The sequence below is a fragment of the Salvelinus fontinalis genome, chromosome 40 (assembly GCF_029448725.1).
Source record: "Salvelinus fontinalis isolate EN_2023a chromosome 40, ASM2944872v1, whole genome shotgun sequence".
NCBI classification, from domain to species: Eukaryota; Metazoa; Chordata; class Actinopteri; order Salmoniformes; family Salmonidae; genus Salvelinus; species Salvelinus fontinalis.
Window position 1 is genome coordinate 4636858 of NC_074704.1, and position 16003 is coordinate 4652860.

General features: G+C 48.9%; 1 protein-coding gene across 1 annotated transcript; it reads right to left on the reverse strand.

The window, feature by feature from the left end:
• Positions 1-4675: 4675 nt before the first annotated feature.
• LOC129839202 (uncharacterized) lies at positions 4676-14454 on the reverse strand. Its single transcript, XM_055906510.1, has 10 exons — positions 14445-14454; positions 13733-14331; positions 10542-10993; positions 10137-10458; positions 9229-10033; positions 8925-9137; positions 8394-8812; positions 7406-7665; positions 7007-7255; positions 4676-6908 (listed from the first exon to the last, which is right to left on the reverse strand). Exons 1-10 carry the CDS (start codon positions 14452-14454, stop codon positions 6392-6394), a joined length of 3846 nt encoding a protein of 1281 aa, XP_055762485.1. The 3' UTR covers positions 4676-6391.
• Positions 14455-16003: the final 1549 nt, after the last annotated feature.

Here is a 16003-nt window from a genome sequence, read left to right on the forward strand (position 1 = left end):
CCTGTCTAAGTCGGTGATAGGGTAGAATATTGAATCAGAGGTGATATGATATATGTCCTGTCTAGGTCGGTGATAGGGTAGAATATTGAATCAGAGGTGATATGATATATGTCCTGTCTAGGTCGGTGATAGGGTAGAATATTGAATCAGAGGTGATATGGGATATGATATATGTCCTGTCTAGGTCAGTGATAGGGTAGAATATTGAATCAGAGGTGATATGGGATATGATATATGCCCTGTCTAGGTCGGTGATAGGGTAGAATATTGAATCAGAGGTGATATAATATATGTCCTGTCTAGGTCGGTGATAGGGTAGAATATTGAATCAGAGGTGATATGATATATGTCCTGTCTAGGTCGGTGATAGGGTAGAATATTGAATCAGAGGTGATATGGGATATGATATATGTCCTGTCTAGGTCAGTGATAGGGTAGAATATTGAATCAGAGGTGATATGATATATGTCCTGTCTAGGTCGGTGATAGGGTAGAATATTGAATCAGAGGTGATATGATATATGTCCTGTCTAGGTTGGTGATAGGGTAGAATATTGAATCAGAGGTGATATGATATATGTCCTGTCTAGGTCGGTGATAGGGTAGAATATTGAATCAGAGGTGATATGGGATATGATATATGTCCTGTCTAGGTCAGTGATAGGGTAGAATATTGAATCAGAGGTGATATGGGATATGATATATGCCCTGTCTAGGTCGGTGATAGGGTAGAATATTGAATCAGAGGTGATATGATATATGTCCTGTCTAGGTCGGTGATAGGGTAGAATATTGAATCAGAGGTGATATGGGATATGATATATGTCCTGTCTAGGTCAGTGATAGGGTAGAATATTGAATCAGAGGTGATATGGGATATGATATATGTCCTGTCTAGGTCGGTGATAGGGTAGAATATTGAATCAGAGGTGATATGATATATGTCCTGTCTAGGTCGGTGATAGGGTAGAATATTGAATCAGAGGTGATATGGGATATGATATATGCCCTGTCTAGGTCGGTGATAGGGTAGAATATTGAATCAGAGGTGATACGATATATGTCCTGTCTAGGTCGGTGATAGGGTAGAATATTGAATCAGAGGTGATATGATATATGTCCTGTCTAGGTCGGTGATAGGGTAGAATATTGAATCAGAGGTGATATGATATATGTCCTGTCTAGGTCGGTGATAGGGTAGAATATTGAATCAGAGGTGATATGGGATATGATATATGTCCTGTCTAGGTCAGTGATAGGGTAGAATATTGAATCAGAGGTGATATGGGATATGATATATGTCCTGTCTAGGTCGGTGATAGGGTAGAATATTGAATCAGAGGTGATATGGGATATGATATATGTCCTGTCTAGGTCGGTGATAGGGTAGAATATTGAATCAGAGGTGGTATGGGATATGATATATGTCCTGTCTAGGTCGGTGATAGGGTAGAATATTGAATCAGAGGTGATATGGGATATGATATATGTCCTGTCTAGGTCAGTGATAGGGTAGAATATTGAATCAGAGGTGATATGGGATATGATATATGTCCTGTCTAGGTCGGTGATAGGGTAGAATATTGAATCAGAGGTGATATGGGATATGATATATGTCCTGTCTAGGTCGGTGATAGGGTAGAATATTGAATCAGAGGTGATATGTGATATGATATATGTCCTGTCTAGGTCGGTGATAGGGTAGAATATTGAATCAGAGGTGATATGTGATATGTCCTGTCTAGGTCGGTGATAGGGTAGAATATTGAATCAGAGGTGATATGGGATATGATATATGCCCTGTCTAGGTCGGTGATAGGGTAGAATATTGAATCAGAGGTGATATGATATATGTCCTGTCTAGGTCGGTGATAGGGTAGAATATTGAATCAGAGGTGATATGGGATATGATATATGCCCTGTCTAGGTCGGTGATAGGGTAGAATATTGAATCAGAGGTGATATGATATATGTCCTGTCTAGGTCGGTGATAGGGTAGAATATTGAATCAGAGGTGATATGGGATATGATATATGTCCTGTCTAGGTCCGTGATAGGGTAGAATATTGAATCAGAGGTGATATGATATATGTCCTGTCTAGGTCGGTGATAGGGTAGAATATTGAATCAGAGGTGATATGGGATATGATATATGTCCTGTCTAGGTCGGGTAGAATATTGAATCATAGGTGATATGGGATATGATATATGTCCTGTCTAGGTCAGTGATAGTGTAGAATATTGAATCAGAGGTGATATCGGATATGATATATGTCCTGTCTAGGTCGGTGACAGGGTAGAATATTGAATCAGAGGTGATATGGGATATGATATATGTCCTGTCTAGGTCAGTGATAGGGTAGAATATTGAATCAGAGGTGATATGGGATATGATATATGTCCTGTCTAGGTCAGTGATAGGGTAGAATATTGAATCAGAGGTGATATGTGATATGATATATGTCCTGTCTAGGTCGGTGATAGGGTAGAATATTGAATCAGAGGTGATATGATATATGTCCTGTCTACGTCGGTGATAGGGTAGAATATTGAATCAGAGGTGATATGGGATATGATATATGCCCTGTCTAGGTCGGTGATAGGGTAGAATATTGAATCAGAGGTGATATGGGATATGATATATGTCCTGTCTAGGTCGGTGATAGGGTAGAATATTGAATCAGAGGTGATATGATATATGTCCTGTCTAGGTCGGTGATAGGGTAGAATATTGAATCAGAGGTGATATGATATATGTCCTGTCTAGGTCGGTGATAGGGTAGAATATTGAATCAGAGGTGATATGGGATATGATATATGTCCTGTCTAGGTCAGTGATAGGGTAGAATATTGAATCAGAGGTGATATGATATATGTCCTGTCTAGGTCGGTGATAGGGTAGAATATTGAATCAGAGGTGATATGATATATGTCCTGTCTAGGTCGGTGATAGGGTAGAATATTGAATCAGAGGTGATATGATATATGTCCTGTCTAGGTCGGTGATAGGGTAGAATATTGAATCAGAGGTGATATGGGATATGATATATGTCCTGTCTAGGTCAGTGATAGGGTAGAATATTGAATCAGAGGTGATATGGGATATGATATATGCCCTGTCTAGGTCGGTGATAGGGTAGAATATTGAATCAGAGGTGATATGATATATGTCCTGTCTAGGTCGGTGATAGGGTAGAATATTGAATCAGAGGTGATATGGGATATGATATATGTCCTGTCTAGGTCAGTGATAGGGTAGAATATTGAATCAGAGGTGATATGGGATATGATATATGTCCTGTCTAGGTCGGTGATAGGGTAGAATATTGAATCAGAGGTGATATGATATATGTCCTGTCTAGGTCGGTGATAGGGTAGAATATTGAATCAGAGGTGATATGGGATATGATATATGCCCTGTCTAGGTCGGTGATAGGGTAGAATATTGAATCAGAGGTGATATGATATATGTCCTGTCTAGGTCGGTGATAGGGTAGAATATTGAATCAGAGGTGATATGATATATGTCCTGTCTAGGTCGGTGATAGGGTAGAATATTGAATCAGAGGTGATATGATATATGTCCTGTCTAGGTCGGTGATAGGGTAGAATATTGAATCAGAGGTGATATGGGATATGATATATGTCCTGTCTAGGTCAGTGATAGGGTAGAATATTGAATCAGAGGTGATATGATATATGTCCTGTCTAGGTCAGTGATAGGGTAGAATATTGAATCAGAGGTGATATGGGATATGATATATGTCCTGTCTAGGTCGGTGATAGGTTAGAATATTGAATCAGAGGTGATATGATATATGTCCTGTCTAGGTCGGTGATAGGGTAGAATATTGAATCAGAGGTGATATGGGATATGATATATGTCCTGTCTAGGTCGGGTAGAATATTGAATCATAGGTGATATGGGATATGATATATGTCCTGTCTAGGTCAGTGATAGTGTAGAATATTGAATCAGAGGTGATATCGGATATGATATATGTCCTGTCTAGGTCGGTGATAGGGTAGAATATTGAATCAGAGGTGATATGGGATATGATATATGTCCTGTCTAGGTCAGTTCTACATCTACAAATAAAGTTAATAAATAAGTAATAAGTAAATAAAGTTTAAATGACACAAATAAGCAGCTTTTCACAGCTGTTCTACTTCCCAACATTAAAACAAATGGTACATTTTCAGAACAGGATTCAAGAGTTTTAAAATCACAACGTTACAGTATGTTAACGTTACCCAGCATTCACTGCTAAGTCTTTGCTTAAGGACGTATTGTGAATGCAGCTGCAGAGCATGTTTGTAGTGTGTAGGTTTCGGTTGGTGGCGTTTCATGCAAGGGCTTTTGTTACGTCGTTTTGTTATTGTCATATTTCATCACATTTAGTCGTCGATGTTACATTCAATCGAAAATCAAGCAAGCACATTTCCCTCATATACTCACCGGGTATCATCAATGGCTGCCTCCCCCAAAAAATATTTTGTTATGAAAATTTCGGAGGTGCATGATTGGCTAAGAAATTGCCCATTCTTCTCTGTCCAAGGAGGAGGGGGAATGGGGGAGGGGTTTGCTGGGTGAGAGGAGGAGTTAGCAACAAAGCACATTAAGTAGCCATGTGCTTTGAGCACCAGGTAAAAACAGTGAAGACAGACACAGACGTCCAATCTAGGAGTTTTAATGATGAACCAGAGTATACATAGGGAAACAAGATGAAATGAAAAGATCATTATTGCAATGTAAATCCAATAAACGTTAAATAATAATGTCAACAATCTCTATACACACACACAAAATAACACACCATAATTGCTCTAATTGTATTGTGTGTGTGAACGCCTTAGTACATGGGACATTTGCATGCATACAGGCTCTATTTCTTCTAACCCGTCAGGTGTATGTATAACATTTGCGGTGATAGGGCGCCTGGAGCATTGATTGATTGGCGGTACACCATCAAGAGCAGTTTGAAGTGCGTCTGGGCCACTGACCTGTGGACAGAAATGTCTATACACTTGCAAAAAGGTAAGTTATTCACGTGCCTTATATTGTTTAACCTATGTGTTATAGCTACTGCTGTTGAACATGAGCTCAACCAAGAAGTTGAGTTTTCACCTGAAGATGTATTGATAAATCATGTTGTATATTTTATTGTCTTATCTTATCTTTTTCTTTTTTTCCACAGGTGCATCACGATCCTGTCTGTCTCTGCTATACAGTCTTCTTATTGAACTATGTAAATAAAATGTTCATGTGCTCATAAAAAGAGCATTTTGTTTGGGAACGGACTGACATTAGTCTGGTGTCTCCCCTCAGAACTGCCTACCATGGGGTTACCCTACCAGTAGTCTAACCCTACCATGGGATACCCTACCAGTAGTCTAACCCTACCATGGGATACCCTACCAGTAGTCTAACCCTACCATGGGGTTACCCTACCATGGGTTACCCTACCAGTAGTCTAACCCTACCATGGGATACCCTACCAGTAGTCTAACCCTACCATGGGGTTACCCTACCATGGGTTACCCTACCAGTAGTCTAACCCTACCATGGGATACCCTACCAGTAGTCTAACCCTACCATGGGATACCCTACCAGTAGTCTAACCCTACCATGGGATACCCTACCAGTAGTCTAACCCTACCATGGGTTACCCTACCAGTAGTCTAACCCTACCATGGGTTACCCTACCAGTAGTCTAACCCTACCATGGGTTACCCTACCAGTAGTCTAACCCTACCATGGGTTACCCTACCAGTAGTCTAACCCTACCATGGGATACCCTACCAGTAGTCTAACCCTACCATGGGTTACCCTACCAGTAGTCTAACCCTACCATGGGTTACCCTACCAGTAGTCTAACCCTACCATGGGTTACCCTACCAGTAGTCTAACCCTACCATGGGTTACCCTACCAGTAGTCTAACCCTACCATGGGTTACCCTACCAGTAGTCTAACCCTACCATGGGTTACCCTACCAGTAGTCTTATAGACTACAGACAATATAGTTCCTCAGAACTGCCTACCCTGGGGTTACCCTACCAGTAGTCTTATAGACTACAGACAATATAGTTCCTCAGAACTGCCTACCCTGGGGTTACCCTACCAGTAGTCTAATAGACTACAGACAACATAGTTCCTCAGAACTGCCTACCCTGGGGTTACCCTACCAGTAGTCTTATAGACTACAGACAATATAGTTCCTCAGAACTGCCTACCCTGGGGTTACCCTACCAGTAGTCTTATAGACTACAGACAATATAGCTCTGAGGGTCCTCGACACACACAAGCCTCTACACCTCGTTCAAGGTCTCGGTCCAGAGGGGAACAGGGAACTATTTACAATAAAAACATCCGACCACCCGGCCAGCGGCTCAGTGTCCTTCATCTCGCTCCTTAGTGTCCTTCATTTCCGCCAGCCACTGGGCCACGGTCTTACCCCCCGCAGCAACAGAGCAGAAAGTCGCGATGCCGAAGCGGCTGTGCCCCGTCTCCCGCCGCTTCGGCAACCCGCATTTGGAGCAGACGTACTGCTCGCGTTGCTTTCTCTTCCCGGCTGTCCCCTCCTCTCTGTCCTCCGCCATCCTCTTCCTCCTCCAAGCCGTTGTCCTTGGCACCGGAGGAGGTAAAGAGGAGCCCGTCTGTGGTCCTTGGGAGGGGCCGGGAAGTGCGGGAGGTTGTTGCTCCAGGTGGGCTGGCAGAATGGGCGCGTGGGCGTGTCCTCCTTGCTGGGTGGTCTGGCGTGGGACCGGGGGGGGCGGCGTAGGGAAAGGGAAGAGTGCCTGGATTCCCTCCTGCTGGTAGTGGAGGGGCTGGGTGGTGACGCTGGGTGCAGGAGCGAGCCCCAATCCCTGCTGCAGCACCATCCTCTCCCTCTGACGCCGGGAGTACCTGAAACAGAGAGAGAAAACAAACACAAAAGCTGTCACTCAGATTGTCATTAGTCACATGGCTTTATGTAACAAGTCTTCCATAAGTTAATGTCTTACCACTGACTGATGGTCCTTTGATTCAGCTCAAAGAGCTGAAGGTTGGTCTGGGTCATCAACCTCGGGCTGTTCAGCACTGCCTCCCTGATGGCCACGTAGTCTGCCAGAATGAGCGCCCACCTGCTCTTCTTCACGCCGGCAGACTGCGTGGCGCTGGGATGGATTTGACAGAGCTGTCTGCAAATCGCCTCCACCAAACGGCTGGTGCCCGGCCAACTTGCAGGGCCCGAGTTCAGTCCGAGAAGGCAACTGAAAACAGAGGAGTTAAATAATTAGAGAACATTGAAAGATAATGACAGCCAAAGTATAATGATAGCCATCGCCTGACCTTCATATACATTTAATGTGGAGGCAGGCAAAATAATAGTAAGGTGGAGGACATGAACAATAACAACATACCGTTGGAGAGAGTCTTTTCCTAGGACAATGGACGACTTCCCCTTCGTTGCCTTGAACCGCCCCTGAACGATCCTCTCCTGGTGTCGGGCAGGGTAGATCAAGCGTTGCTTGTCGAAGTCTGGCAGCGCCAGCCACAGCTCCACCAGACCGTCTACCCTGCTGTCCGACAGCCCCTGGCGGTTCCTCACCCCCACCAAGGCCCTGGCAAGCCTACGGACATGCTGGTAGCCTGGCATTGCATCAGGGTCTTTCGTCTCCCCCTGAAGATAAAAAAGAGACATGGAAGAAACGATGAGGACGATGTCACACATTTAGGGGGTAACACATAAGATTCTTCTACAAAAGGAAATAGGAGTTGTTATTTTATATTATGTAACTTAACTGAACGTCACACTGATGGAATCTGTTAAAATGTAACATGTTTCAAGTTAAACTGTATTTTTTTTTATTTTCATCCTGTTTAGTGAATGATTACTGTGAGTATTACATGGAGTTTAGGTCATGAAACTTTGTGTTTGCTAATTTAGAAACCATGACCTAATCAGATAAGAGGAAATTGCCTAGGATCAGAGATCAGGGTCAGGCCTAGAAGATGGACAGCTAGACAAAGAGAGGACCATGGACATTCCACAGGGGAAAGGAGGGGAAAGTCATTGTGGTCATAGAATGGATATCTGGGGAGGTGGGGAAAGTCATTGTGGTCATAGAATGGAGAGCTGGGGAGGAGGGGAAAGTCATTGTGGTCATAGAATGGATATCTGGGGAGGAGGGGAAAGTCATTGTGGTCATAGAATGGATATCTGGGGAGGTGACGCCTTCAAGGGAAGAGAATAAGACGTGTTGTGAACTTTCTAAACTCAGCTGATGGCATCCTTGGTATTATTAAACACCTGAAACTTGTCTTGAGTTTGTCACAATTCCTTATTTTCAAAGAGGTTGCAATAGCATTTTTCTTTTTAACAACAACAAAAAGTTCAATTATAATTACCTCTGAATCAGAGGAGTGGTCAGGGTGAGGAGAACCGTGTCGACCAGGGGCCTCAGGAGAGCTTCCGTCTTCAGGGGTGGTGGAACTGGATGGCCCAGACCTGGGTGCGTCAGCGGGTTCCCCTGACAGAGGTGAGTCAACGGGTTCCCCTGACAGAGGTGCGTTAGCGGCTTCCCCTGACAGAGGTGCGTCAGCTGATTCCCCTGACAGAGGTGCCGCTGAGCTGGAGGACGGGGCGCTCATAGTAGCGACATGAGGGATGTGGACTGTCGGGTCCACATCCTCCTCCTGAAAGCCCTCGTCCTCCTCGTCGAGCTGCTGGACGGCGGATGCCTCTTCCGGAAGGTCAGGGTCCGCGCTGACATCCTGCAGCACTCTGCCAGTCTGCGAGTACAGGTACTCCACTCCGAGGAGTTCCCCTATTAAAGCAACAACAAAAAATCAGAGTGCATTCAGAAGCAGAGTAGGGAAGTGTTAATGGGATGTAATTAATGCAATTGATGTAAATGTTCATTCTCTTACTCGACTTACCCGTGTACTCGCTAGGCTTGGTGTAGTCCTTAACCTGTTCTTTGCCAAGCACCCTTTGGCTGCTAAGGTTAAGGATGTGCTGCAGGTGGCCACTGTAGGAGAGCAGAGGCTGCCTGTTCTTTCCCTCCACTGCTGCCTGCGCGCGGTCCTCGTTCCACCTCACCAGTCCATCCAACAGGAATGCCTGGAAATGCATGGCATTTGCCCTGGTACCTGAGAGAACAATGCACGATTAGGGTGGGAGAGCTGTTGCTGTTAACATTAAACATGAAGCATTACTTTAAGCTTAAACAACAGCAATTACCTGGGATGAACCGGTTGAGGTGGAGGTGGAATGACTCCAAGGATGTGGAGCCCCGTGCGCAGCGATAAACCGGCAAAATCGCGTCGCCCTTGGTGATTTTGCCGGTCTCGGTGTACAGCTGTACACCGGGTGGGTCCTGTATGCAGTGGAGGTGGCGCCTCTGCTCTTCCCAGATTGCCTGGATGCGGATGGAGTCCAGCAACGGGATGCCCAGGGTGTCGACCCCCTTCTCGCTGTTGAACGTCTCGAGGAGGTCAAGGAGAAGGACTTCGGTCGCCGCAGCTCCACGCGTACGACGCCGACAGTGAAGTGCCAACTCCTTCCTGCCGATCTGCCTCGTAACCTCCGCCTCGGTGAGGCCGACCATCCCGTGCTTCCCCTCCAGCTCAGACCTCTTGGCCTCCAGCAGTCGGCGGATATCGCCTGCATCCCACTCAAAGACGCAGGCTGACAGCTGCCGCATGAAGGGACCGTAGAGCTGGTGGCTCTCAGTGGTGACACCTGACGCGAACCGCCGCATCAGGTGCCAGATGTCCAGCCGAACCACCAGCTGGTCCCACTCATTGTACATGGCAGCTGTCTTTGATCCGCCGAAGCTGGAGCAGCAGTCTCGGTCCACGTACATGAGCTGGGGGGGCGCCACCCCGGCGAGCCTGTACCGCCCCATGAGACCAGCCGCCATGGGGAACAGGCCCTCGCCCTCACCGGCAGTGAGGACACTGACGAGGACCTGCCCGTGCTCGTTGCCGACGTTGGTAACCCAGGCGGCCGTGTCTGCAGCGGTACCCGCAAGCTTTTTGGTCACCTGGAGACAGACACACAAAGACAGAAAGGTCAAGACATTATTTAAATATAGATATACAAAAATCAGACATGACTTATCTTTACATTTTTAAGTGAAAACTCACCTTCTTGGTAGAGTCCATCTTTAAGATGGACCCAAAGATGGAGGTGACCCTGGCCTTCACCTCGTCCAGCCGTGACAGCACGTCATGGCTGTAGACCGTCAGCAGCAAGACGGGTGAGGGCACCGGGGGCATCTCCGGTGGATCGGTGAACTGCCGCCCAGTGCCCGAGGCCAGAAACTGCTCGCACTCCCCGAGGTACCGTATACAACTCCGCGTCCAGGACTCGCTGTGACTGTCACACAGCTTGCTGTAGGTCTGTGACGCACTGTTCCCCAAAGAGCACGACCTCAGCATCCTCACAACCCGCAGGTCACAGGACAACCTAGAGAGAGAGAGAGATAAAGCATATGAATGACATGCATTCATTTGACTTTATTACTAACTAACTAAATCTTGTGAACTTACTTGTATGTCAATATTGCTGGGAACTGGCAGCGATGCCGAGCGTCCAGCTGACTGACAAGGTCCCGTGACCACCCCGCCACCTTCTTCTTACACCGACCGCATTCCAGGTACTCGGTGGCCATGAGATACCAGCGGTCGATGTCCAAGACCCTCCGGATGGTCTTGTAGAGCCCAGCCTTGCAGAGTGTGCCTTTGCACCCAGACTGGGGGCATGCCAGCTTGTATGCCCATATACGTGCGGGCATCCAAAGGAACAGTCGACATGCGAAGAAGGGGTCGGGGGATGCGGGTGGCTGATTGTAGATCGGCCGCGGTTGGGGAGGCGTCCACCACGTGACCAGGTCAGTGGTGAGTGTCGACCTCCCAAAGCTGTTCCTGGTGAACAGCGTGCGGCCGATCCACCGCTGCTGCTCCTTGGTGAGAGATGAACGCCAACTCTCTGGAAGCAGCAGCTGAGTGAGAGGAGAGAGTGGGGGGGGGGGGGGGGGGGGGGGCTGGTATTGGTAATGTTTCCTGAGGTTACCTGTCTCTGTCTAACATTTACCTGTGTTCCTGAGGTTACCTGTCTCTGTCTCTAACATTTACCTGTGTTCCTGAGGTTACCTGTCTCTGTCTCTAACATTTACCTGTGTTCCTGAGGTTACCTGTCTCTGTCTCTAACATTTACCTGTGTTCCTGAGGTTACCTGTCTCTGTCTAACATTTACCTGTGTTCCTGAGGTTACCTGTCTCTGTCTCTAACATTTACCTGTGTTCCTGAGGTTACCTGTCTCTGTCTCTAACATTTACCTGTGTTCCTGAGGTTACCTGTCTCCGTCTCTAACCTTTACCTGTGTGAGGAGAGAGTGATGGAGGCGGGGGGGGGGGGGGGCTGGTATTGGTAATGTTTCCTTACATGCTGAGTGAGAGGAGAGAGTGATGGAGGTGGGGGGGGGGGGGCTGGTATTGGTAATGTTTCCTTACATGCTGAGTGAGAGGAGAGAGTGATGGAGGCGGGGGGGGGGGGGGGTATTGGTAATGTTTCCTTACATGCTGAGTGAGAGGAGAGAGTGATGGAGGCGGGTGGGGGGTGGGGGGGGCTGGTAATGTTTCCTTACATGCTGAGTGAGAGGAGAGAGTGATGGAGGGGGGGGGGGTGGTATTGGTAATGTTTCCTTACATGCTGAGTGAGAGGAGAGAGTGATGGAGGCGGGGGGGGGGGGGGGGGGTGGTATTGGTAACGTTTCCTTACATGCTGAGTGAGAGGAGAGAGTGATGGAGGCGGGGGGGGGGGGGGGCTGGTATTGGTAACGTTTCCTTACATGCTGAGTGAGAGGAGAGAGTGATGGAGGCGGGGGGGGGGGGCTGGTATTGGTAATGTTTCCTTACATGCTGAGTGAGAGGAGAGAGTGATGGAGGCGGGGGGGGGGGTGGTATTGGTAATGTTTCCTTACATGCTGAGTGAGAGGAGAGAGTGATGGAGGGGGGGGGGGGGGTGGTATTGGTAATGTTTCCTTACATGCTGAGTGAGAGGAGAGAGTGATGGAGGCGGGGGGGGGGGGGGGTGGTATTGGTAATGTTTCCTTACATGCTGAGTGAGAGGAGAGAGTGATGGAGGCGGGGGGGGGGGGGGGGCTGGTATTGGTAATGTTTCCTTACATGCTGAGTGAGAGGAGAGAGTGATGGAGGCGGGGGGGGGGGCTGGTATTGGTAATGTTTCCTTACATGCTGAGTGAGAGGAGAGAGTGATGGAGGCGTGGGGGGGGGGGGGGCTGGTATTGGTAATGTTTCCTTACATGCTGAGTGAGAGGAGAGAGTGATGGAGGCGGGGGGGGGGGGGGGGGCTGGTATTGGTAATGTTTCCTTACATGCTGAGTGAGAGGAGAGAGTGATGGAGGCGGGGGGGGGGGGGGGTGGTATTGGTAATGTTTCCTTACATGCTGAGTGAGAGGAGAGAGTGATGGAGGCGTGGGGGGGGGGGGTGGTATTGGTAATGTTTCCTTACATGCTGAGTGAGAGGAGAGAGTGATGGAGGCAGGGGGGGGGGGTGGTATTGGTAATGTTTCCTTACATGCTGAGTGAGAGGAGAGAGTGATGGAGGCACGGGGGGTGGGGGGGGGGCTGGTATTGGTAATGTTTCCTTACATGCTGAGTGAGAGGAGAGAGTGATGGAGGCGGGGGGGGGGGGGGGGGGGGGTGGTATTGGTAATGTTTCCTTACATGCTGAGTGAGAGGAGAGAGTGATGGAGGCGGGGGGGGGGGGGCTGGTATTGGTAATGTTTCCTTACATGCTGAGTGAGAGGAGAGAGTGATGGAGGCGGGGGGGGGGGGCTGGTATTGGTAATGTTTCCTTACATGCTGAGTGAGAGGAGAGAGTGATGGAGGCGGGGGGGGGGGGGGGGGGGGGGCTGGTATTGGTAATGTTTCCTTACATGCTGAGTGAGAGGAGAGAGTGATGGAGGCGGGGGGGGGGGGGGGGCTGGTATTGGTAATGTTTCCTTACATGCTGAGTGAGAGGAGAGAGTGATGGAGGCGGGGGGGGGGGGGGGGGGCTGGTATTGGTAATGTTTCCTTACATGCTGAGTGAGAGGAGAGAGTGATGGAGGCGGGGGGGGGGGGGGGTGGTATTGGTAATGTTTCCTTACATGCTGAGTGAGAGGAGAGAGTGATGGAGGCGGGGGGGGGGGGGTGGTATTGGTAATGTTTCCTTACATGCTGAGTGAGAGGAGAGAGTGATGGAGGCGTGGGGGGGGGGTGGTATTGGTAATGTTTCCTTACATGCTGATTGAGAGGAGAGAGTGATGGAGGCGGGGGGGGGGGGGGGGCTGGTATTGGTAATGTTTCCTTACATGCTGAGTGAGAGGAGAGAGTGATGGAGGCAGGGGGGGGGGGGGGGGCTGGTATTGGTAATGTTTCCTTACATGCTGAGTGAGAGGAGAGAGTGATGGAGGCGTGGGGGGGGGTGGTTATGTTTCAGAGAAACGGACAGGGAGAGAGGATGCAGGAGACAAGACAACTGTGTAGAATGGCATACTGTTTAATATCTTAACTGTGTAGAATGGCATACTGTTTAATATCTTAACTGTGTGGAATGGCATACTGTTTAATATCGTAACTGTGTAGAATGGCATACTGTTTAATATCTTAACTGTGTAGAATGGCATACTGTTTAATATCGTAACTGTGTGGTGTCATTACAGTTGATGAATTTACCTCAGCACTTCCTGAGGCGGGCCTTGGAGTCACGAAGGACTGCCGGGGCAAATCCTCCTCTTCGCTCCACCCCAGTAGGGCAGGAGCAGGGGCCGGGGCAGGAGCAGGGGCCGGGGCAGGAGCAGGGGCCGGGGCAGGAGCCGGGGCCGGGGCTGGGGCAGGAACCGGGGCCGGGGCAGGAGCCGGGGCAGGAGCCGGGGCCGGGGCAGGAGCAGGGGCCGGGGCAGGAGCAGGGGCCGGGGCAGGAGCCGGGGCCGGGGCTGGGGCAGGGGCAGGAACCGGGGCCGGGGCAGGAGCCGGGGCCGGGGTAGGAGCAGGGGCCGGGGCAGGAGCCGGGGTAGGAGCAGGGGCCGGGGCAGGAGCCGGAGCAGGGGCCGGGGCAGGGGCCGGGGCAGGAGCCGGGGTAGGGGCCGGGGCAGGAGCCGGGGCCGGGACAGGAGCCGGGGCCGGGGTAGGAGCAGGGGCCGGGGCAGGAGCCGGGGCCGGGGCAGGGGCCGGGGCAGGGGCCGGGGCAGGGGCCGGGGCCGGGGCAGGAACCGGGGCCGGGGCTTGGTCAGTTGGAGGCAGAGGGAGCGATGGGGGGACCTGTAGGGCTACGGCTTTTGCAGTGACACAGAAATAAATAAGTTGAATGAATTAATGAATTAATAAATAAAATAAATAAATGAAGACATATCACAAATTTTGATTACATTGATTAAATTAATAGCACATTCCAACATGCCCACATGAATATCAATCACTGATAGGATGTAACAAAAGAATGAAATGAGTGTTGGTCAAGTTTGAGAGTAAAACTGAAATGAAATTAGTGACTAAAATGGAAGAGAGAAACTCATGATTACGTGACATACAGGATGACAGGATGACAAATAATACATGTTTTTAAGAACAAAAATAGGTGACAGGTTTGTGAATCCTGAGCAGAAGGCCTCAGACATACAGGATTACAGCTACATGGAGGATGACAGCTACATGGAGGATGACAGCTACATGGAGGACGACAGCTACATGGAGGATGACAGCTACATACAGGATGACAGCTACATGGAGGATGATAGCTACATGGAGGATGCCAGCTACATACAGGGTGACAGCTACATGGAGGACGACAGCTACATAGAGGATGACAGCTACATAGAGGATGACAGCTACATGGAGGATGACAGCTACATGGAGGATGACAGCTACATGGAGGATGACAGCTACATGGAGGATGACAGCTACATACAGGATGACAGCTACATGGAGGATGACAGCTACATGGAGGATGACAGCTACATGGAGGATGACAGCTACATGGAGGATGACCGCTACATGGAGGATGACAGCTACATGGAGGATGACAGCTACATACAGGATGACAGCTACATGGAGGATGATAGCTACATGGAGGATGCCAGCTACATACAGGGTGACAGCTACATACAGGATGACAGCTACATGGAGGACGACAGCTACATGGAGGACGACAGCTACATACAGGACGACAGCTACATGGAGGATGACAGCTACATACAGGATGACAGCTAAATACAGGACGACAGCTACATGGAGGATGACAGCTACATACAGGATGACAGCTACCTACAGGACGACAGCTACATGGAGGATGACAGCTACATGGAGGATGACAGCTACATGGAGGATGACAGCTACATGGAGGATGACCGCTACATGGAGGATGACCGCTACATGGAGGATGACAGCTACATGGAGGATGACAGCCACATACAGGATGACAGCTACATGGAGGATGACAGCTACATGGAGGATGACAGCTACATGGAGGATGAAAGCTACATGGAGGATGACAGCTACATGGAGGATGACAGCTACATACAGGATGACAGCTACATACAGGATGACAGCTACATGGAGGATGACAGCTACATGGAGGATGACAGCTACATGGAGGATGACAGCTACATGGAGGATGACAGCTACATGGAGGATGACAGCTACATACAGGATGACAGCTACATACAGGATGACAGCTACATACAGGATGACAGCTACATGGAGGATGACAGCTACATACAGGATGACAGCTACATGGAGGATGACAGCTACATGGAGGATGCCAGCTACATACAGGATGACAGCTACATACAGGATGACAGCTACATGGAGGATGACAGCTACATACAGGATGACAGCTACATACAGGATGACAGCTACATACAGGATGACAGCTACATGGAGGATGACAGCGACATGCAGGATGACAGCTACATGGAGGATGACAGCTACATGGAGGATGACAGCTAC

Excerpts from the sequence above, each read along its gene's own strand:
- LOC129839202 (XM_055906510.1), bottom strand. Across the intron at positions 10,994-13,732 it reads CCGCCTCAGGAAGTGCTGAG|CTGCTGCTTCCAGAGAGTTG; the intron begins GTAAATTCATCA and ends CCTCTCACTCAG. Across the intron at positions 8,813-8,924 it reads CAAGCCTAGCGAGTACACGG|GGGAACTCCTCGGAGTGGAG; the intron begins GTAAGTCGAGTA and ends TTGCTTTAATAG.